At 51.3% G+C, this 21,169-nt stretch overlaps 1 protein-coding gene across 9 annotated transcripts; it reads left to right on the plus strand.

Annotated features, from left to right (window-relative positions):
* The first annotated feature begins 1,224 nt into the window (after positions 1 to 1,224).
* ITPA (inosine triphosphatase) lies at positions 1,225 to 20,709 on the plus strand. 9 transcript variants are annotated; one of them, XM_063633491.1, is made up of 9 exons: positions 1,247 to 1,548; positions 5,068 to 5,125; positions 5,218 to 5,282; positions 5,884 to 5,957; positions 7,183 to 7,214; positions 10,318 to 10,433; positions 15,232 to 15,269; positions 15,627 to 15,703; positions 17,146 to 17,613. In XM_063633491.1, exons 1-9 carry the CDS (start codon positions 1,483 to 1,485, stop codon positions 17,232 to 17,234), a joined length of 615 nt encoding a protein of 204 aa, XP_063489561.1. In that variant the 5' UTR covers positions 1,247 to 1,482; the 3' UTR covers positions 17,235 to 17,613. The 9 variants fall into 9 exon arrangements, with proteins under 9 accessions (XP_055120901.1, XP_063489563.1, XP_063489561.1 ...); XM_055264926.2 differs by lacking the exon at positions 15,232 to 15,269 and having other exon boundaries at positions 1,225 to 1,548; XM_055264927.2 differs by lacking the exon at positions 15,232 to 15,269 and having other exon boundaries at positions 1,252 to 1,497.
* The last annotated feature ends 460 nt before the right edge of the window (positions 20,710 to 21,169 follow it).

A 21,169-nucleotide genomic window follows, 5' to 3' on the forward strand; every position in this document is an offset into this window, starting at 1 on the left:
AGAAAAGAAAACAGAATCACACAAATGAATATCTGTTTGCAGTGGAGAGGTCAGTGCTATGCAAGCAGATGAAAGGGAGCTCAGGGGAAGGTTTTCTTGAGCTGGAGCTTGAGCTGGCTAAGATCCAAGAAAGGCATCCATGTAGGGTGGGCCGTTTTTCTTCTTTTCAGGCTCCTCGGGGTAACTGATGTCCTCCAGGCCCTCCTCTGCCCCCAAATCCCCATGGCCACTCCTCTAGGGACTCTGCATAATGGTTAGTGTTTCTGCTTCAATAAAACAGGTCACCACCCAAAGCAGTGGTTCCCACACTTTTTTTTTTCTTTTTCAGACGCAGTTTTGCTCTTGTTGCCCAGGCTGGAGTCTAACGGCACGATCTCTGCTCACTGCAACCCCCACCTCCCAAATTCAGGCGATTCTCCTGAATCCTGAATTCTCTGAACTGGGATTACAAGCATGCACCACCATGCCCAGCTAATTTTGTATTTTTAGTAGAGACGGGGTTTCTCCATGTTGGTCAGGCTGGTCTCAAACTCCTGACCTCGGGTGATCCACTCGCCTCAGCCTCCCAAATTGCTGGGATTAGAGGCATGAGCCACTGGGCTTTCCCACACTTTGATGAGCATCAGAATGGCCTGAGGAGCTTGGTAAGAACTCAGACTCCCTCCCTCTCTTGTCCATGGGCAGAAGTGGCCATTCAAGAGGCAGTGACCCAGGGTTCCAGGCGGCGGGCAGAGGGCTGAGTCTCTGCAGGAGGGAGTCAGATGACTTGCTGCAAAGAGAGTATCAGCAGAGGTTCAGCAGACCCACCTTTGAGAGGGCACTTCCTACTTTCTGTTGTGTTTGGAATGCAAAGATCTGGCTGAAACGGTGGCCACGGAGAAGGGGTGATGGATTTGAGAAGCTGGAGGGATGAGGAAGTGAGGGAGTCTACATACTGAGCTCTCAAGCCTAGGAGTGAAAACGGGTGAGAAGTTTGGGCTTGTTTTAGGCTATGACGAGTTTAAGTTCACAGTCGAGTGGATCAGAGCTGGCGGGTAAGGCTGAAGGTGAGATCAGGATGAGGGTTTGGAAGCCCTTGCCTAGAAGGAGGCAGTTTTTTGAGACAGCCTAGGAGAGCGCAAACCTCCAGGATCACAGGGCTGCAGTCTTCTCCTTTCGGAGACCCCATTGCAGAGAAGAGCAAAAGCAGGGGCGGGGTGGGGGTGGGAGTGGTCTCTTCCGGTTCTTGAAGAGAGCGTCCCTTGGGCAGGAGGGACGGGTCACTCAATCTCCAGGCTCGGGAGGTCCCCAGCAAATCGGACGCGATGGGCTAGGCCGCCACCGGGAGCCCACTCGTCCGATACGCGCCTTGGGGTCCGGGTCGGCTTTCCCCCGGACCCCTGGCCGGAAACTGAGCCTTTCACTTCCGCCACCAGCCGGAAGTTTTCTGTCACTGGACGCTAAGGAGTTTTCGGCGGCTCAGCTGGGTAACCGGGGCTCCCCATGGCGGCCTCATTGGTGGGGAAGAAGATCGTGTTTGTCACGGGGAACGCCAAGAAGCTGGAGGAGGTGCCGGGAGGGTGTTGGGGGCTGACTGGGAGGCGGCTGGGAATAGGGTGGAGAAGGGGCTTCCGGGAGGAGGGAAGCACGTGGGAGGAGGCATGGAGAGAGAACAGAATTCAGCCCGGAAGAATGGGTCCTGACCCGGATGTGTGGAAAAGCTGGGGCGCAAGAAGGGAGTGGCTGCGGAATCGGGGCGCCCCGGGGTTGGCGAGGGAACGAGGGTCTTGACAGATCCCGACACAGGGCTTGTGTGGTCAGCGACTGCGGGACCCGGCGGAGTAGCGGGGCTCGTAACAACCGCCCCGAAGGTCACCTATTGAAGTAGACCGCAACCCAGTGTCCCGACACTCTTCTGGGACTTATCCACATCCCGCCGCTGGGCCAGGGCTAGCAGGACCCAGAGAGGGCGTGGGACGGAGTTCCACACTGAGCAGTCTGTGCCCCACCACCGTCCTGAAATGTTCTAACCTCTTTTCGCGTGTGTGAAATGGGGATGATGCAGGACATTTGCTTCACAGCGCTATAGAGAGGAGGAGTAAAGGAGGCAGTGGATCTAAAGTTTCTGATTGCAGGGACTTTGTGGCTAGCAAGTAACCGAAACACACAGGGAGCTCATGTGAGCCACCAGATGACTCCTGTGGGAATATAGTGTTACCGTGTCCCAGAGGACCTGAAGTTCCCTCAAGGAGCTGACTTGTCCTTGTTCTCTCTGGATGCTGATCCCTATTCCTGTTCATATCTTTCCCCTTTCTTCCCTGCTGGGGGATGGAACAATGAGGCTTCTACCAGATACCAGCTCCGACTGGCTTTGCTTGAATCAAGGGTTTGCCCCTGTTCAATCAGCCATAGCCATGGAGTGGGGGTCATGTGTGGGGGATCAGGATGACACCCACTGGATATGTCTGAGTCAGACCAGTGGGGTGTAATCACTAGGGAAACCTACATTTGCCAGTAGTGTAGGGAGGGACTGATGTCACTTTGGTGACAGGACTGAGTGGTCTTCTCAGGAACCTTCTGCTGAAAAAGGGTTTGGGATCCTCAGGCCAGACCAGTCAGGCAGTGCCACCCTGAACAGAGCACATGCAGGACATTGGGCATGAGACCCCAAACCTCTGGCTGAGAATATTGCCTTCATTTAAAGAAGGAACTGGAGCCCGGGTGTGGGGGTGCGGTGCCTCATGCCTGTAATCCCAGCACTTTGGGAGGCTGAGGCGGGCAGATCATCTGAGGTCAGGAGTTCAAGACCAGCCTGGCCAACATGATGAAATTCCATCTCTACTAAAAATACAAAAATTAGCTCGGCATGGTGGCACATGCCTGTAGTCCCAGCTACTCGGGAGGCTGAGACAGGAGAATCGCTTGAACCCAGGAGGCGGAGGTTACAGTGAGCTGAGATGACACCACTGTACTCCAGCCTGGGTAAGAGTTAAGAGTGACAGAGTGAGACTCAGTCTCAAATTAAAAAAAAAAAAAAAGAAGAAGGCGCTAGAGTAGCCAAGGGAGACTCCTTGGAGAACATGGACTTGAACTTGGCCTAGAACAAGTGGTCTTTTTTTTTTTTTTTTCTTTGATACAGAGTCTCATTCTGTCACCCAGGCTGGAGTGCAGTGGTGCGATCTCTGCTCACTGCAACCTCCGCCTCCTGGGTTTAAGTGATTCTCCTGCCTCAGCCTCCCGAGTATCTGGAATTGCAGGCATGCATCACCACACCTGGTTAATTTTTGTATTTTTAGTAGAAACCGGGATTTCTTCATGTTGGCCAGACTGGTCTCCAACCCCTGACCTCAAGTGATCCACCCTCCACCTGTTTTGGCCTCCCAAAGTGCTAGAATTACAGACGTGAACCACCTAGCCCAGCTGTGTTTTTTTGTATTGTTTTGTTTTGTTTTGTTTTTTTAGACAGAGTCTCTGTCGCCCAGGCTGGAGTACAGTGGCACAATCTCAGCTCACTGCAACCTCTGCCTCCTGGGTTCAAGCAATCCTCATGCCTCAGCCTTCCTGGTAGCAGGGACTACAGGTGTGTGCCACCACACCCAGCTAATTTTTGTATTTTTAGTGGAGACGGGGTTTCTCCATGTTGGTCAGGCTGGTCTTGAACTCCCGACCTTAGGTGATCTGCCCGCCTGGGCCTCCCGAAGTGTTAGATCACACACGTGAGCCACCGCGCCTGGCTGAATGAGTAGTCTTAACTAGTGGTATGCCATTGGCAGACTGAGGAAACCTGTGGAATCTTTCTCAGGAAAATAGTTTCAAAGGTACAAAATAAAATACATGGTATTATAGGCTGGGCACTGTGGTTCATACCTGTAATCCCAGCACTTTGGGAGACTGAGGCTCAAGGAGGATCTCTTGAGCCGAGGAGTTCAAGACCAGCCTGGGCAACAAAGTGAGACCCTAGCTCTACAAATAATTAGCCTAAGCATGGTACCTGGGTCACCTGTGGTTCTAGGTACATGGGAGGCTGAGGCAGGAGGATCTCTTGGGTCCAGGAGGTTGAGGCTCTAGTGAGCTGTGTTTGTGCCACTGTACTCCAGCCTGAGTGACAGAGAGAAAGACCCTCTCTCAAAAAAAAATAAATAAAATACATAGGATTACAAAGGAAGTCAACTAAAGTGAAGTACAATTATCAAAATGTTACAAATATTTGTGATTTAGTTATATATACTTTATTAATGCATTAAAGGATTCAATCTACCAGTGTATGAGTAATTATCTTAATTTTTTTTTTTTCTTTTTGAGAGGGAGTCACTCTGTCACCTAAGGCTGGAGTGCAATGGTGCAATCTTGGCTGACTGTAGCCTCAACCTTCTGTGCTCAAGCAATCCTCCTGCCCCAGCCTCTTGAGTAGCTGGAACTTCATGCACATACCACTATGCCCAGCTAATTTTTGTATTTTTTGTAAAGATGGGGTTTTGCCATGTTGCTCAAGCTAGTCTCAAACTTCTGGGCTCAAGCAATCTGCCCACCTTGGCCTCCAAAAGTGCTGAGATTACAGGTATGAGCCACAGCACCCAGCCCCTTAATTTTAAAATATCGAGATAAATGATATTTTGAGATATCTGCAGCAATTGTAATGAGTTATAACAACATCTGTGATTTTAGTAGGTTTAAAAGTCACAGGAACTGCTAGTAATATTTTGGTTTGTTACCTATATTCCTATATTCATAATTGAAAAAGATACTACATTTCAATTAAGGGTTACTAAGAATAAAGATTTTTTTTTCCAATCCATGTTCACAGGCCTCCTGAATTCTGGGTATCTTCTGATAGAGAATTCCTGGTCTAGGAGGATGGCTAGGGTTTCTGGCAGCATTGAGAAGAGAAGAGGGTGTTCTGGAAGAAAGGGGCTGGCTTGCTGGGGTGGGACCCTGAAAGCCAGGGTGAGGCTCATGGGCCTGAGTTGGTAAGCTTTAGGAGATGGGCAGGAGAGTTATCGATGAGAAAGGTGGATGACAGCTCACGTGCTCACATAGTAATGGGGAATCATTAGATGGTGATAAATGTTCTCTTTTCTTTTGGAACAGGTCATTCAGATTCTAGGAGATAAGTTTCCATGCACTTTGGTGGCACAGAAAATTGACCGTATGTCTCCGTTTTATTTTATTTTTAAAAGATGGTTGGATTTCTCTGTCTTCCTGTGACCTGACTTTCTGTGTGTCTGTTTCCCTGATAAGTGCCGGAGTACCAGGGGGAGCCGGATGAGATTTCCATACAGAAATGTCAGGAGGCAGCTCGCCAGGTGCTTGCCCTCCCCTTGTCCCACACTTGCTCCTCTTGTCCAGGTGGCTTCCGGGGCCTGTGCCGACTGGAAACGATAGAGTACACACAGTTTGTTGAGCTTTCTAGGACCGGCCCAGAGTCCTCTAGGGTTCAGTTAATATTGGCTTTGGAACACTGCCTTCCTTTGCCAGCCTTGAATACATGGTATCTCCCCCAGACCACCACCATACACTCCCACATGCACACAGACTCCCCTTCCCCCAAATGCTCAGACAATGCATTCCAGCCCTACATCCTCCCCACACACATCCACCGCTGCATTCACACGTATTTGTGGAACTGAGAAAGCACGCTGTGGAGAGTCAGGCTGAGTGCGAATCCCAGCTCTCCGGTTGCTGTGCCTGGAGCAAGCTTTACAATCACCCAAAGCTTTGGTGTCCTCATAAGATAAGAGATTGGCGAAAGGTAAGAGATTGGCTGAGGGCAGCTCCCGTGGTGCTGTCTGCCACAGATCTCAGCTAGCTGAGGGCTGGCCGCAGCCTGGGTGACCCGGGTGACCTGGGCGTTCCAGGTGGGGATGGTGATCATGGGTCTCAGGGCTGCATGTCTTTGTGCTGCAGGTACAGGGGCCCGTGCTGGTTGAGGACACCTGTCTGTGCTTCAACGCCCTTGGAGGGCTCCCCGGCCCCTACATGTGAGTGACCACCTCCACCCCCTTACAGGGCCCCAGGCCCAAAACCATCAGAACTGCAAAATGATGAGGTACCTGATACTGCAGGTCATTCCCTATCTTGGCATCAACAGCCTTTCACGTTGTCCCGAGGAAAAATGGGATAGGAGAAGCATGTCTTTCTTTTGTAAAGTGTGAGAATGCGACCTCTAAGTGGAGATGGTAAAGGGGACCCCACGCATTTGAGAAGTACATTCATAAGTAGATTAATTTCAGGAAAGAGAAAACAAGGAAGTTGGAATCTAAAACTTGATTTCTTTCTTCCTTTTTTCTTTTTTTTTTTTTTATACAGTCTCTGTTACCCAGACGGCTGGAGTGCAGTGGCATGATCGTAGCTCACTGCAGTCTCCACCTCCCAGGCTCAGGTGATCTTCCCACCTCAGCCTCCTGGGTAGCTAGGACTACAGATGTGCGTCACCACACCCAGCTAATTTTTTGTATTTATTTATTTTTTAATGTTTTCATTACTTTATTTTATTTATTTATTTTTTGCGATGGAGTCTCACTCTGTCGCCCGCGCTGGAGTGCAGTGGTGCGATCTCGGCTCACTGCAAGCTCCGCCTCCCAGGTTCATGCCATTCTCCTGCCTCAGCCTCCCGAGTAGCTAGGACTACAGGCGCCCGCCACCACGCCTGACTAATTTTTTGTATTTGTAGTAGAGACGGGGTTTCGCCATGTTAGCCAGGATCGTCTCCATCTGACCTCGTGATCCGCCCTCTTCGGCCTCCCAAAGTGCTGGGATTAGAGGCATGAGCTACCGCGCCTGGCCTGTATTTATTTATTTTTGGTGTGTGAGACAGGGTCTCAGTCTGTTGCTGAGGTAGGAGTGCAGTGGTGTGATCACAGCTCACTCCCTGGGCTCAAGCTATCCGCCTGCCTCAGCCTCCCAAGTAGCTGGCAGTTCCCAAGTAGCTGGGACTGCAGGCACGTGCCCAACCAGTTTTTTTGCATTTTTTGTAGAGACAGGATTTCGCTACGTTGTCCAGGCTTTTCTCAAACTCCTGAGCTCAAGTGATCCGCCTGCCTTAGCCTCCCAAAGTGCTGGGATTATAGGCGGGAGCCACCTCGCCTGGCCCTTGGAGGCATTCTTTTCCATTTCCCCTTGGCTGTCAATAGGGAACAGCCTGGAAAAGGTGGTAAGAAGATCCAGCTGCTCCTGGTGTCTGACTGTCCTTTATTTCTCTTGCAGAAAGTGGTTTCTGGAGAAGTTAAAGCCTGAAGGTATTATCCGCTTTGTTTCTTCCCTGGATCTGTTGGGAATGAGAATCTGGGCTTTGTCTAGGGGAGGGACCCCAACTAGTAATCAGGAGTCCCAGGTTCTAGCCCCCACCGTGGAGCCTCTACCTCATTTTCCCCATCTAGCACCTGCAGCTCACACCCTGTACTCCAGAGAGCACTGTGTGGGGGAGGGATGGTGGGAGCTGCAGGGTTGAGGAACAAAGGGGCTGTACTTAATTCTGGATTTCAAGAGGGACTTGGCCCTTGTGACTGCCTTAGCCAGGGCCTGCCCTGGGAATTGGAGGACTGCCCCTCCTGGACCCCAGCAGTGCATATCCTGTCACCCACAGTTGCAAGCCAGGCTGGAGTGCACTGGTGTGATCTCAACTCACTGCAACCTCTGCCTTTTGGGTTCAAGCAATTCTCCTGCCTTAGCCTTCCAAGTAGCTGGGATTACAGGCGCCCACCACCACGCCCAGCTAATTTTTGTATTTTTAGTAGAGAGGGGGTTTCACCATGTTGGCCAGGCCAGTCTCGAACACCTAACCTCAAGTGATCCTCCTACCTTGGCCTCCCAAAGTGCTGGGATTACAGGTGTGAGTCACAACACCCAGCCTATTTGTTTACTTATTTATATTTTTGAGATGGAGTCTCACTGTCACCCAGGCTGGGATGCAGTGGCTCAATCTCGGCTCACTGCAACCTCTGCCTCCCTGGTTCAAGCGATCCTCCTGCCTCAGCCTCCCAGGCAGCTGGGATTACAGGCATGCGCCAGCACGCCGGCTAAGTTTTTTTTTTTTGAGATGGAGTCTCGCTCTGTCGCCCAGGCTGGAGTGCAGTGGCATGATCCCGGCTCACTCCAACCTCCACCTCCCGGATTCAAGTGATTCTCCTGCCTCAGCCTCCTGAGTAGCTGGGACTACAGGCACGTGCCACCATGCCCAGCTAATTTTTGTATTTTCAGTAGAGTTGGGATTTCACCATGTAGGCCAGGGTGGTCTCAATCTTCTGATCTCGTGATCTGCCTGCCTCGGCCTCCCAAAGTGCTGGGATTACAGGTGTGAGTTACCATGCCTGGCCTTTTTTTTTTTTTTTTTTTGTGACGAGTTTCACTCTTGTTGCCCAGGCTGGAGTGCAATGGCACGATCTCGGCTCACTACAACCTCCACCTCCCAGGTTCAAGCGATTCTCCTGCCCCAGCCTCCCTAGTAGCTAGGATTACAGGCACCCGCCACCACGACCACCTAGTTTTTTGTATTTTTTGTAGAGGGGGTTTCACTATATTGGCCAGGCTGGTCTCGAACTCCTGACCTTAAGCGATCCACCCATCGCAGTCTCCCAAAGTGCTGGGTTTACAGGCTTGAGCCACTGAGCCCGGCTTAATTTTTGTATTTTTAGTAGACATGGGGTTTTGCCATGTTGGCCAGGCTAGTTTCAAACTCCTGACCTCAGGTGGTCCCACCTCAGCCTCCCAAAGTGCTGGGATTACAGGCGTGAGCCACCACTCCCAGCCTATTTTATTTTTTTGAGACAGAACCTCACTCCATCACCCAGGCTAGAGTGCAGTGGTGTGATCTTGGCTCACTGCAACCTCTGCCTCCTGAGTTCAAGTGATTCTCCTGCCTCAGCCTCCCAAGTAGCTGGGATTACAGGTGCCCGCCACCACACCCAGCTAATTTTTGTATTTTCAGTAGAGACAAGGTTTCACCACGTTGGCCGTGCTGATCTCGAACTCCTAACCTCAGGTGATCCACCCACCTCGGCCTTCCAAAATGCTGAGATTACAGGCATGAGTTACCGCACCCGTCCTTATGTGCTTTTAAAAACACTTTACATTATAGAGCATTTCAAACCTGCATAGTAGAATATCATATTAGGATAATGGGCATAAATATATACAGTTATTATTTGTCAATTTAAAAAAGCATAGTAGAATAATGAACCTCAGTTGCCATCAACAAGCTTCCATGGTTATCAGCACAAGGCCTATTTTGTGACATCTATAACCCCCCTTATTTTTCCTCAGTCCAGTATTTTAAGGCAAATCACAGACATATCATCAGTAAGTTCTTCAGCTTGTATTTATTTTTATTTTTATTTTTTTTGGAGACAAGGGTCTCCCTCTGTTGTCCAGGCTGGAGTGCAGTGGCTAAATCTCAGCTCACTGCCCACCATCCGGGCTCAAGCGATCCTCCCACTTCAGCCTCCTGAGTAGCTGGGACTACAGGTGTAAGCCACCATGCCTAGCTAATTTTTGTGTTTTTTTGTAGTGGTGAGGTCTTGCTATGTTGCTGGGGCTGATATCAAACTCCTGAGCTCAAGCGACCCACCCGCCTTGGCCTCCCAAAGTGTTGGGATTACAGGTATGAGCCACCGAGTGCAGCCACTGTATTTCTAAAAGGTGAAAAATTTGAAAACTGTTAAGTAAAATATAATCATTTTTTAATATTACATAATCATTTTTTGGATTTCCTTGGTTGTAGAAAAAGTGCCTATTACAGTTGGTTAGTTTTTTTTTTTTTTTTTGAGACGGAGTCTTGCTCTGTCACCCAGGCTGGAGTGCAGTGGCGCGATCTCGGCTCACTGCAAGCTCCGCCTCCCGCGTTCACGCCGTTCTCCTGCCTCAGCATCCCGAGTAGCTGGGACTACAGGCACCAGCCACCATGCCCGGCTAATTTTTTTGTATTTTTAGTAGAGACGGGGTTTCACCGTGTTAGCCAGGATGGTCTCGATCTCCTGACCTCGTGATCTGCCCGCCCCGGCCTCCCAAAGTGCTGGGATTACAGGCGTGAGCCACCACGCCCTGCCTACAGTTGGTTAGTTTTGAATCAGGAATCAAACGAGGTCCACACTGCATTGGCTAGTTTTCTGACTTTAAATAAAGCCTTGTGTCGTCAGCCTGTGCCAGAGGGAAGCGAGAATGCCCAGAGACTTCCATTTCGAGCCTAGTCCCACTGCCTTGGGCTCTGCCGCCCCCGCTACCCCCACTGAGACCTAATTTCCCCTTTTAGGGAATTCCTCCCTCCCCACCCTCAGTGGGCGTCTTGGGAGTGGGGGTGGGAGTTGGCCATTAGGGATGCACTGAGCCCTCACTGCCCACCCGCAGGTCTCCACCAGCTCCTGGCCGGGTTCGAGGACAAGTCAGCCTACGCGCTCTGCACGTTTGCACTCGGCACCGGGGACCCAAGCCAGCCCGTGCGCCTGTTCAGGGGCCGGACCTCGGTGCGTACCCACCTTGATGCAGTTCCCGCCGCGCGCCGCCAGGGGGTGCCGCGACCCGAGCCGACCGCCCCGGGTCTGCGGGAGGGTGGTGGGAAGGGCGCTTTGGGGCCAGAGATATCTGTGCCTTGCTGAGAGGCTCCCCTGGGCAGCGTAGGTAGAAGTGCTGTCAATCCTAAGAGGGTGGTGGAAAGGGTGCCCTGGGGCCAGAGTAGTTGCCTACGCCTTGCTGAGGGGTGCCCCTGGGCAGGACAATGGAAGTGTTGTCAATTCTGAAACCTGTTTGACCCCGAGGCTGTTGTTTCTGGGAAACAGTTGGCTAACAGCTCCTGAGGCCTGATAGACCCAGAAGTGCAAACTGAAAGTGACAATTCCTAAAGCTACTTTTTTTCTATTTATTTTATTTATTTAATTTTTATAAGTAAGAAACCACACTTGGATCAAAGCTACATCTATAGCCCAGACTTCTCCAAGCTCAGATTTCCTTATCCAACTGCCAAGGTGCTTGACTATCTCTCAGCCTTTCCAGCTTTTCATGTTTATGTATAATAGAATCTTAATTCTTTCTTTTCTTTTTTTTTTTTTTTTTTTTTTGAGACAAAGTCTTGCTGTGTTGCCCGGGCTGGAGTGCAGTGGTGTCATCTCGGCTCACTGCAACCTCCGCCTCCAGGGTTCAAGCATAGAATGTTAATTCTTGGCCAGGTTTGGTGATTTACACCTGTAATCCTAGCACTTTGGGAGACCCCAGTGGGAGGCTTTCTTGAGCCCAGGTGTTCAAGATCAGCCCGGGCACCATAACAAGACCCCATCTTTACAAAAAAATTTAAAATGAGGCCGGGCATGGTGGCTCACATCTGTAATCCCAGCACTTTGGGAGGCTGAGGCGGACGGATCACCTGAGGTCAGGAGTTCAAGAACAGCCTGGATAACACCGCAAAACCCTGTCTCAACTAAAAATACAAAAAATAGCTGGGCGTGGTGGCAGGCGCCTGTAATCCCAGCTACTCAGGAGGCTGAGGCGGGAGAATCGCTTGAACCCAGGAGGCGGAGGTTGCAGTGAGCTGAGATCTCGCCACTGCACTCCAGCCTGGGCAACAAAAGTGAGATTCCGTCTCAAAAAAAAAAAGAGGCTGAGCGCAGAGGCTCACACGTGTAGTCCCAGCACTTTGCGAAGCGAAGGCAGGAGGATCACTTGAGGCCAGGAGTTTAAGACCAGCCTGAGTAACATAGCCAGACCCTGTCTCAAAAATAAATAAGTAGCGGGGCATGGTGGTGCATACCTATAGTCCTAGCTACTTGGGAGGCTGAGGTGGGAGGATCACATGAGCCTCAGAGTTTGAGGGTACAGTGAGCTATGAGCGCACTCCTGCACTCCAGCCATGGAGTGACGGAGTGAGACCCAGTCTCAAAAAGAAAAAAAAAAAACCCTTGATTATTTGCCCAAACTTATTCCTTCCATGAGATGTATTCAACACCCCCTACCTGCCTATCAGATTCTGAAGTACAGCTGCTTCTCCCAGGGTCCAGACTACCCTCCAGGCTGGCTGCTGCCCTTGTGTCCACCTCCTCTCTCCCTATGTAGAAGCATGCTTTTTGCCACTTCACTCCTCTGTGCAGTTCCTGCTGCTCAGGAGAATGTCCAGAGATTCCACTGGGAGCTGTTCACAGATATGTCTTACCTTGTCTGGTAAAACATTTTGGTGGCGGTGGTGATGGTTAAAAAAAAAATTACTATCATAACCATTATTTTTTTTTCTTGGTACTCACTGGTTATAGCTTTTCTGTTTGTTTGAGACGGTGTCTCGCTGTATCACCAGGCTGGAGTACAATGGCGTGATCTCGGCTCAGTGCAACCTCCACCTCCTGGGTTCAAGCGATTCTTGTGCCTCAGCCTCCCAAGTAGCTGGGATTACAGGCACGTGCCATCACACCCAGCCAATTTTTATTTATTTATTTATTTTTAATTATTTCTTTTTGAGATGGAGTCTCGCCCTGTCACCAGCCTGGAGTGCAGTGGCGTGATCTTGGCTCACTGCAACCTCTGACTCCCTGGTTCAAGCGATTCTCCTGCCTCAGTCTCCTGAGTAGCTGGGATTACAGGCACGTGCCACCACACCCAGCTGATTTTTGTATTTTTAGTAGAGACAGGGTTTCACCATGTTGGCCAGGATGGTCTCAATCTCCTGACCTCAAGTGATCCGCCCACCTCAGCCTCCCAAAGTGCTGGAATTACAGGCATCAGCCACTGTGCCCAGCCAATTTTTATATTTTTAGTAGAGACAGAGTTTCACCATGTTGGCCAGGACGGTCTCAATCTCTTGACCTCATAATCCACCTGCCTCAGCCTTCCAAAGTGCTGGGATTACAGGCGTGAGCCTGTAAAAAAAAGGCACCTGGCCTTTTTTTTTTTTTTTTTTTAAGAGACAGTGTCTCACTTTGTCACGCAGGCTGGAGGGAGGTTACACAATCGTAGCTCACTGCCTCCTCGAACTCCTAGGCTCAAGGGATCCTCCTGCCTCAGCCTCCTGAGTAGCTGGGACTATAGGCACATGCCACTGCGCCTGGCTAATTAATTTTATTTTTTGTAGAAACTGGGTCTTGCCATCTTGCCCAGGCTGGTCCTGTACTCCTGGGCTCAATTGATCCACTCGCCTTGGCCTCCCAAAGTGCTGGGATTCCAAGGCACGAGCCATCACACCCAGCCATAATTTTTATTTACTTATTTACGTATTATTTATTTTTTGAGACCGAGTCTTGCTCTATTGCCCAGGCTGGAGTACAGTGGCACGATCTCAGCTCACTGCAACCTCTGCCTCCCACGTTCAAGTGATTCTTGTGCCTCAGCCTCCCAAAGTTTCTGGGATTACAGGTGCGTACCACCAAGCCCAGCTAATTTTTTTTTTTTTTTTTGAGACGGAGTCTCACTCTGTTGCCCAGGCTGGATGGAGTGCAGTGGCACAATCTTGGCTCACTGCAACCTCCGCCTCCCAGGTTCAAGCGATTCTCCTGCCTCAGCCTCCCAAGCAGCTGGGACTACAGGCGCAAAGCACCACCATGCCTGGCTAATTTTTGTATTTTAGTAGAGACAGGGTTTCACCATGTTGGCCAAGCTGGTCTCAAACTCCTGACCTCGTGATCTGCCCGCCTCGGCCTCCCAAAGTACTGGGATTACATGCGTGAGTCAGTACACCCGGCCAGCATAATGGTTTAAGGTTCATCTGTGTTGTAGCATGTGACAGAATTTTCTATGACTTAAGGCTGAAGATGGAATAGACTACTTTTTGTATCTATTTATCTGTTGATGGGCGTTTAGGTTGCTTGCACCTCGTGGCTATTGTGAATAATGCTGTAATGAATATGGGAGTGTGGATGTCTCTTCAAGATCCTGTTTTCAGTTCTTTTGGATAAATACCCACAAGTAGAATTGCTGGATCATGTTGCCTGGTAAATTTTTGTGTGTGTGGGTGAGACAGTCTCACTCTGTCACCCAGGCTAGAGTGCAGTGGTGCAATCACTGCTCACAACAGCCTCCACCTCCCAGGCTCAGGTGATCTCTCACCCCGGAGAGTAACTGGGACTACAGGCATGCACCACCACACCTGGCTAATTTTTGTATTTTTGGTAGAGACAGAGTTTCACTATGTTGCCCAGGCTGGTCTTGAACTCCCAACCTTAAGTGATCCGCTGGCCTCATTCTCCCAAAGTGCAACCTACATCTCCTGGGTTCAAGCAATTCTCCTGCCTCAGCCTCCCGAGTAGCTGGGATTATAGGCGTGCACAAAAAACATTTGTTGCATGGTTGAGGTTCAGTAACTGGCCTTGGTCACACAGCTCCTCACGGCAGAATTTGCCTTTGGGTCTAAATTACTTGGCATTTATGTGACTAATCCCAATCATGTACCACCTCCATTGTATTTTTTAAAAAGTAAAAAAAAAATGTTTTTGAGACAGGGTCTTGCTTTGTCACCCAGGCTGGAGTGCAGTGGCATGATTACAGTTCATAGCAGCCTTGATCTCTCAGGCTCAAGTCATCCTCCTACCTCAGCCTTCCAAGTAGCTAGGACCTCAGGTGCGAGCAACCACATCTGGCTAATTAAAAAAAAAAAAAATTGGTAGAGATACGGTCTGACTGTGTTGCCCAGACTGGTCTTGAACTCCTGGGTTTAAACCATCCTCCCTCCTTGGCCTCCCCAAGTGCTGAGATTACAGGCGTGAGCTACCACACCTGGCCCCTTGTATTTTTTCAGTTAGAATTTTTTGGGTTTTTTTGTTTGTTTTTTGGGGTGTTTGTTTGTTTGGAGTGTTTGTCTCAGTCTGTCACCCGGACTGGATCACAGCTCACTGCAGCCTCGACCTCTCAGGTTCAAGCAGTCTTCCCACCAAGTAGCTGGGACTACAGGCTCACACCTCCAGGCTAGGCTAATTTTTGTATTTTTGTAGAGATGGGGTTTCACCTTTGCCATGCTGCCCAGGCTGCTCTCAGTTTCCTGGGCTCAAGTGATCTTCCCACCTCAGCCTCCCAAAGTCCTGGGATTACGGGCATGAGCCACCGCGCCTGGCCAGATTGTTTTTCTTTTTCTTTTTCTTTCTTTCTTTTTTTTTTTTTTTACTTTGATAACAACGTGACATTTCATGTCACTGGATTACAATTTTTTCTTTTTCTAACATTTTCACCATGGAATTTCCCTACTATAGCCAGTATTTATTGTACTCACTTATGTGTTCATGAAATGGGGAGTTGGGTACCTGCTTCCTGTTGCGGTGTTTCATCTTATTGTTAAAGTCTTCCTCGTATTTTCAGGAACACTGTCATAGTAGCAGGCATCTGGCTTGTCCAGAGTTCAGGGCACTTAGCTTCCTATTAGGAGAAAACGTTTTCTGTCTATCTTTCAAAGTAGCCTCATTGTTCTTCAGTGATGTCCCAATTTGTCCCAGTTGTGGTGAGGGCGCGTGGCCCCGGAGGTGCTGGTGGTCCCGTGGGTCCATGCCTCCTCCCTGTGTGTGAGGGGAGAGCTGCCCCGCTCTGCTTTTGTACTCAGCAAACATTTGCAGGTGCTGTAGAGGCCTTGCAACTACATTTTGCGTAAGTTGGGTCAAATCAAATTCACAAACTCGCCAAACTCATACTGACCACTGCCCTCCTTGTGCTTGTCCTCTGGACCCAGTTACACACCTGTCCCCCCTTTCCTGTGGCAGGGCCGGATTGTGGCACCCAGAGGCTGCCGGGACTTTGGCTGGGACCCCTGCTTTCAGCCTGATGGATATGAGCAGACGTAAGGAGCCCTGCTTTCTTCCCTGGGGTGTGGGGTTGGTACAGCCATGGTTTGGGTTGGGCCAGTGCCCTGCCCAAGTGCAGGCATGCGGATATGGGCGGGGGAGGCTCTGAGGGTGCCGTTCCAGCCAAAGGCAGCTCTGCTGGGGTGGACACTAGGAATCTGGGTGGCCCAGTCCATGGTCGGAGAGGCAGCCAGATGGCACTGAGAGTCCTGGGCTCTAAGGCTCCAGGTCACCCCACATCAGCTGTGTAGCCAGTGGTTTCGCCTCTCTGGCCTTGGCTTGTAAGCTGTACATCTGACTTTTTTTCTTTTTTGAGATGGAGTTTCACTCTTGTTGCCCGGGCTGGAGTGCAATGGTGTGATCTCAGTTCACTGCAGCCTCTGCCTCCTGGGTTCAAGCAATCCTGCTGTCTCAGCTGGGATTACAGGCACGCAGCACCGTGCTCGGCTAATTTTTGTTATTTTTGGTAGAGACAGGGTTTCACCATGTTGGCGCGGCTGGTCTCAAACTGACCTCAGGTGATCCGCCCGCCTCGGCTTCCCAAAGTGCCGGGATTACAGGCGTGAGCCACCGCGCCTGGCCACATCTGACAGTTTTATGGCGTCATTTTCTGACCCCCATCTAAGTTGGGAAAATGTCCAGGCTTTTGCAGCCTTTGGTGGACACTATTTTATGCCCTCCAAGTACCAGTTGTTCTCTGTAGTTCGCACGAATCCACCCTTATTCGCACAAGGCACGGGCCATTGATGGAATCAGGCTTTCCAAGCTGGAGGGGCCCTTAGGGAGCGCAGTATGAGGCCCCACAATAGCCCTAGCAGGGGTGAGGACATTGTGGAACCAGCCACTAGCCATATGGGGCTGTGGAGCACTTGCATGTGGTGAGACCCAGAAACGGAATATTTTTATTCAGTGTTAATTCATTTAAATAGCCACACCTGGCTAGTGGCTACTGGCTGCCGTCTTGCACAGAGCAGTGTGCAGGCCACGGGCGGGGTATGGGATTCTCACCTCACTGCGGTGCTGGCATGGAGGTCGGGCCCCTGGCCAGCTGTTCAAGTGCTCCCCTGCCCTCAGCGCATTAGAGGAGACTGCTGTGTTTGCTCTGTCAGGCCCCACTGCTTCCTGTCAACAGATGACAAAGCTGATCAAACATGCGGCTCATCCCCCCTGTCCCCAGCTTCCCTTAATGACTTTTGGGCACACTCGAGCAAGTTTAATACCCCTCCATGCTCATTCATGGGGGTTTCCGCCTACAGGGGGATTGAAAACTTTATCCGATTTTTAAAAATTCACTGGCTGCCAGGAGCTGCTGGGCCCCACTCCCCTTTCCTTGGGGTCTGTGAGCTTTGGACTCCAGGGATGAGATGAGGTAGGGTAGGGAGGGGGTGCACTTCCTCCCTGAATCTGGGCTCCCTGAGCTGCTACTGTCACCCCTCAGGTACGCAGAGATGCCTAAGGCGGAGAAGAACGCTGTGTCCCATCGCTTCCGGGCCCTGCTGGAGCTGCAGGAGTACTTTGGCAGCTTGACTTCTGTGGCTGGGGGAGGCCCCTCAGGCCGGGGATCTGGGGAGGGCTAACCCAAAACCTCCCGCATCGGGCAGGCACCCCTTGAAGTACTTCCTTCAGGGTTTCCCCTTCGTGGGGGTGTCGAGTGGCCTCACCAGCCTGTCTGGAGGAGCAGCTGGCTCTGCTCTGAGAAACTCTGGCAAGTGGACGCCGTTCTCTTGCTCTTAGGATTCACTGCTCTCTCCTACAGCCTCCAGGCCTGGGGTCCTGAAGCGACCTTGGGTGGTAAAGCTGTACTTGGTGTGGAGTGAGGGCTTGGGGAGGAACCATGCAAATCGCCTCTCATGTTTTTTAAATGCAATAAATAACATTTCTGGATGAGACTTGTTTCCAAACTAAACCAGCTGTGTCTGTTTTGAACCCTGCCCCAGGCAGGTGTCTGTCTCAGTCTCCTTTGCCAGGTGCAGGAAGCCTTTTGGGTGGGGGTGGGGATGGGGACACAGGCAGCACGGTGTGGAAGGCATTCGGATGCCACTGTGAGCTGGAGTGTTACATCTCCACTTGAGTTCTTGCCTCATTCAATGGCATGGATTGTGGGCTGACCTCCACCCTGGATTCATGCTGCCCCCCCCACCCTCAGGTAGTGCCAGGGCCTCCATGAAGCCTTGCTGGGTTGGGGGCTGGGCAGTGTGGCACGCCCAGTGCTTTTGCCTTATGCTGTTACACATCAGAGCCGCTAAAATGTTGGTTTACAATTAACAATGGCCAGTTCATTTTTATGGTGGGGAGGGCCTGGAGTCCTCGACCCCACTTGGCTTGATAGCTACAGTTCAGCCTGCAGGCTGCAGGCCCCTTGGTAGGCCTCATGCCACACACCCTTACTCTGTGCCCTGGTGAAGCCATTCCCTGGAAGGGACTTCCCCAGGTGGCTCCCTTGTCAGAGTGCCCAACCCCAAGGATATTCAAGGGGGGCGTGGTGGGCTCAGGCTGGTGGGGCACCCCCAGGCTTGCTTCTGTGCCCACAGGCAGCTCTGGAGAGGCCCCTGCAGTCCCTGTGACTCCATCAAGCAGGATGGCCCTGGGTGAGGACAGAGTGTCATTTCTTCACTCCCCTCTTGCCTGCAAGCCCCGGCTGGGTTAAATCCCCAGGAGGTGCCGCGTCCCTGCCCAGCCTCCTGAGTCTCCTTGTGGGTGGGAGATGTCTGGCTGGGCCTCAGACATGGGGTGCTGGGGGCCTGCCTGCTCCTTGCCAGTTGATCATGGATGTAGCCCCACTGTGCAGGGAACACCCAGGCTACTGATGAGGGGACTCCAAAGAAGAATCACATGCTGCCTGGGTGGGGTGGGTACCTAGGCTTGGGGCAGGGCACCTCTCTGTGTTTCCTGTTCAGCTCCTCCAGAATTCTGTCCTGGGTGCACATGACACTTTCTGGCCATTTTTTTTACTTTAGCTACCTGTGATACTGTGAAGTATATATCTGGTTCCAGGCAAGGTGGCTCACGCCTGTAATCCCAGCACTTTGGGAGGCCAAGGTGGGAGGATCGCTTGAGCCCAGGACTTCGTGACCAGCCTGGGCAACATGGCAAAACTTTGTCTCTACAAAAATACAAGTATTTGCTGAGCATGGTGGTGTGTGCCTGTGGCCACAGCTACTCAGGATTCTGAGGTGGGAGGATCCCCCAGGCCTAGGGAAATGGAGGCTGCAGTGAGCCGTGATCGCGCCCCTGCACTCCAGCCTGGGCAACAGTGTGAGACCCTGTCTCATTAAAAAAACATATATGTATCTGGTCTTTGACCCCTTTCCTAGCAAACAACTTTAAAATCCTCAGAAACTCCACACTGATATCTTTTTGTATGCTAATGAGGTGGCTGACAGCATCTAGGTAGCTTGGTTATGGAAAGACCAAGACAGGACTAGAGGACTGGGACTTTCGTTCCCCATCCCCCGCCACACCTCCAGGGAGGGGCAGGGCTGAAGGTTCAACTGATAACCAGTAGCCAGTGGTTTATTCAATCATGCCTGCGTAATGAGGCCTCCATAAAAACCCAAAAGGCCAGGGTTTGGGGAGCTTCTGAATAGCCGAACATGTGGGGGTTCCTGGAGGGTGACACCCCGGGGAGGGCACACAAGCTCTGGGCCCCTTCCCCCACACCTCGCCCCATGCATCTCTTCATCTGAATTCTCTGTAATAGCCTTTTTAATAAGCCAGCAGGGTGGGGCCGAGGCCCTGGGCCCATTCAGCTCTTATTCATCACTGGGAACTCCATCAATGCCCAACCCTTAAAAAATAAAAAATAAAAAATAAAAAATTTAGGCTGGGCGTGGTGGCTCATGCCTGTAATCCCAGCACTTTGGGAGGCCAAGGCAGGCAGATCACTTGAGGTCAGGAGTTCAAGACCAGCCTGGCCAACATGGTGAAACCCTGTCTCTACTAAAAATACAAAAATTAGCCAGGCGTAGTGGCAGGCACCTGTAGTCCCAGCTATTTGGGAGGCTGAGGCATGAGAATCGCTTGAGCCCAGGAGGTGGAGGTTGGAGTGAGCTGAGATCACGCCACTGCACATTGAGAGTGAGACTCTGTCTCAACAACAACAACAAAATTAAAACCTGCTAAATATAAGTAAATGTTTCCCTGACTTGTGTACCACTCTAGCAAATTAATTGAACCTAAAAGGAGTCGTGGGAACCCCATGTTGAAGACAGCGTGTCAAGTTCTGCAGGCCCAGACTTCACACTGGTGGGAAGGAAAGGGTGGTCTTGTGGGACTGAGCCCTCAACTTGGGGTTTCTGAAGCTATCTCCTGGCAGGTAGCAGTTGGGTTGAATTGAATTGAATTGGTGGGCACCCAGCAGCTGTCCCGTGACAAATCCCTCACTTGGTCACACAAGTCTTCTGTGTTGACTGTTGTGCACAGTGAGAGCAGAGGAAAACGTTTTGAGTTGGTTTTTCCACACTCGCTACCCGTCCCCAGACAGCAGGGTGGAGAGCATGCTCATACCCACCCGGATTGGTTCTCGGGGCCCTGGGGGCTCCTGATCTCCCACTCAGCACCAGGCTACCCAGTGTAAGGTGGTGTCTCATATGGGCTTGCGTTTCTCTAATTACCAAGGGGTCTGAGCACCTCTCGCTACTCCTGTTACGGTTGGGCCTCCTCCTTCCCCTGTTCATGGCCTCTGCCTCTTCTGTTGGGGCTGCTGTCCTTTGTTGGTTTGCAGGAATTCTTTGCATATTTCAGATATATTTTCAGTTTTAGATGCAGCCAATCTCTTCTGTCTGCTAACTGAATCCATGGGGCATGTGTCAAGCCAGTCCAGGAGGTGATGTTGAGCCCCAGGTGTTCCTGCTGACCACTGATGCTGCACACTGGGCACTCCCTTGAGCCTCAGAGCCGTATTCCCTGTTGTCAGCTGCCATTGTGAGACCCTGACCCACCAACAAATGAGCAAGCCAGAAACACTACACCATCTCCCTCCATTAAACCATTCCCACCCCGTGTCCTGCCGTCGGCCGTCCTCCCACCTCCCTCTATCGCCACCAGTGCTGCCCCTGCCCTGTAAAATCCAGGATCCACACAACAGATGGGATGGTTCCCAAGTGCTCCACACGGAGCCTCGGCCTCCCGGCAGGCAGCTTTCATCTGAGAGTCACAGGGCCCTTTGCTGTCACCCTGATGGTCCCTCCCGCCCCACTGCTCTCCACCAGCCACAGCGCCTCAGTGGCCCCAAGCCCTCGCTCCTCTGGACCGTTGCACGTGCTGTTCCCGGAACGCTTTCCCTGCAGGTCCCTGGAAAAATGGCCATGCAAAGGCCTTCTGGATCTTCCGTGTTTCACTGTTGGGCCAGCACCCACTGTGCGACGTTGGAGGTGACAGACCACAGGTGGCACTCCACAAACTCTGTCCCTTGCATTCCACTTCCCCAGGGAGGGCTTCCCCTCCCCAGAGTGGGGGTGGGG

This window comes from Symphalangus syndactylus, chromosome 24 (assembly GCF_028878055.3).
Source record: "Symphalangus syndactylus isolate Jambi chromosome 24, NHGRI_mSymSyn1-v2.1_pri, whole genome shotgun sequence".
Classification (NCBI taxonomy): domain Eukaryota; kingdom Metazoa; phylum Chordata; class Mammalia; order Primates; family Hylobatidae; genus Symphalangus; species Symphalangus syndactylus.

Excerpts from the sequence above, each read along its gene's own strand:
- ITPA (XM_055264924.2), top strand. The coding sequence starts at position 5,465 with ATGGTATCTCCCCCAGACCACCACCATACACTCCCACATGCACACAGA. Across the intron at positions 5,958-7,182 it reads GGGCTCCCCGGCCCCTACAT|AAAGTGGTTTCTGGAGAAGT; the intron begins GTGAGTGACCAC and ends TTTCTCTTGCAG. Across the intron at positions 15,704-17,145 it reads CCTGATGGATATGAGCAGAC|GTACGCAGAGATGCCTAAGG; the intron begins GTAAGGAGCCCT and ends GTCACCCCTCAG.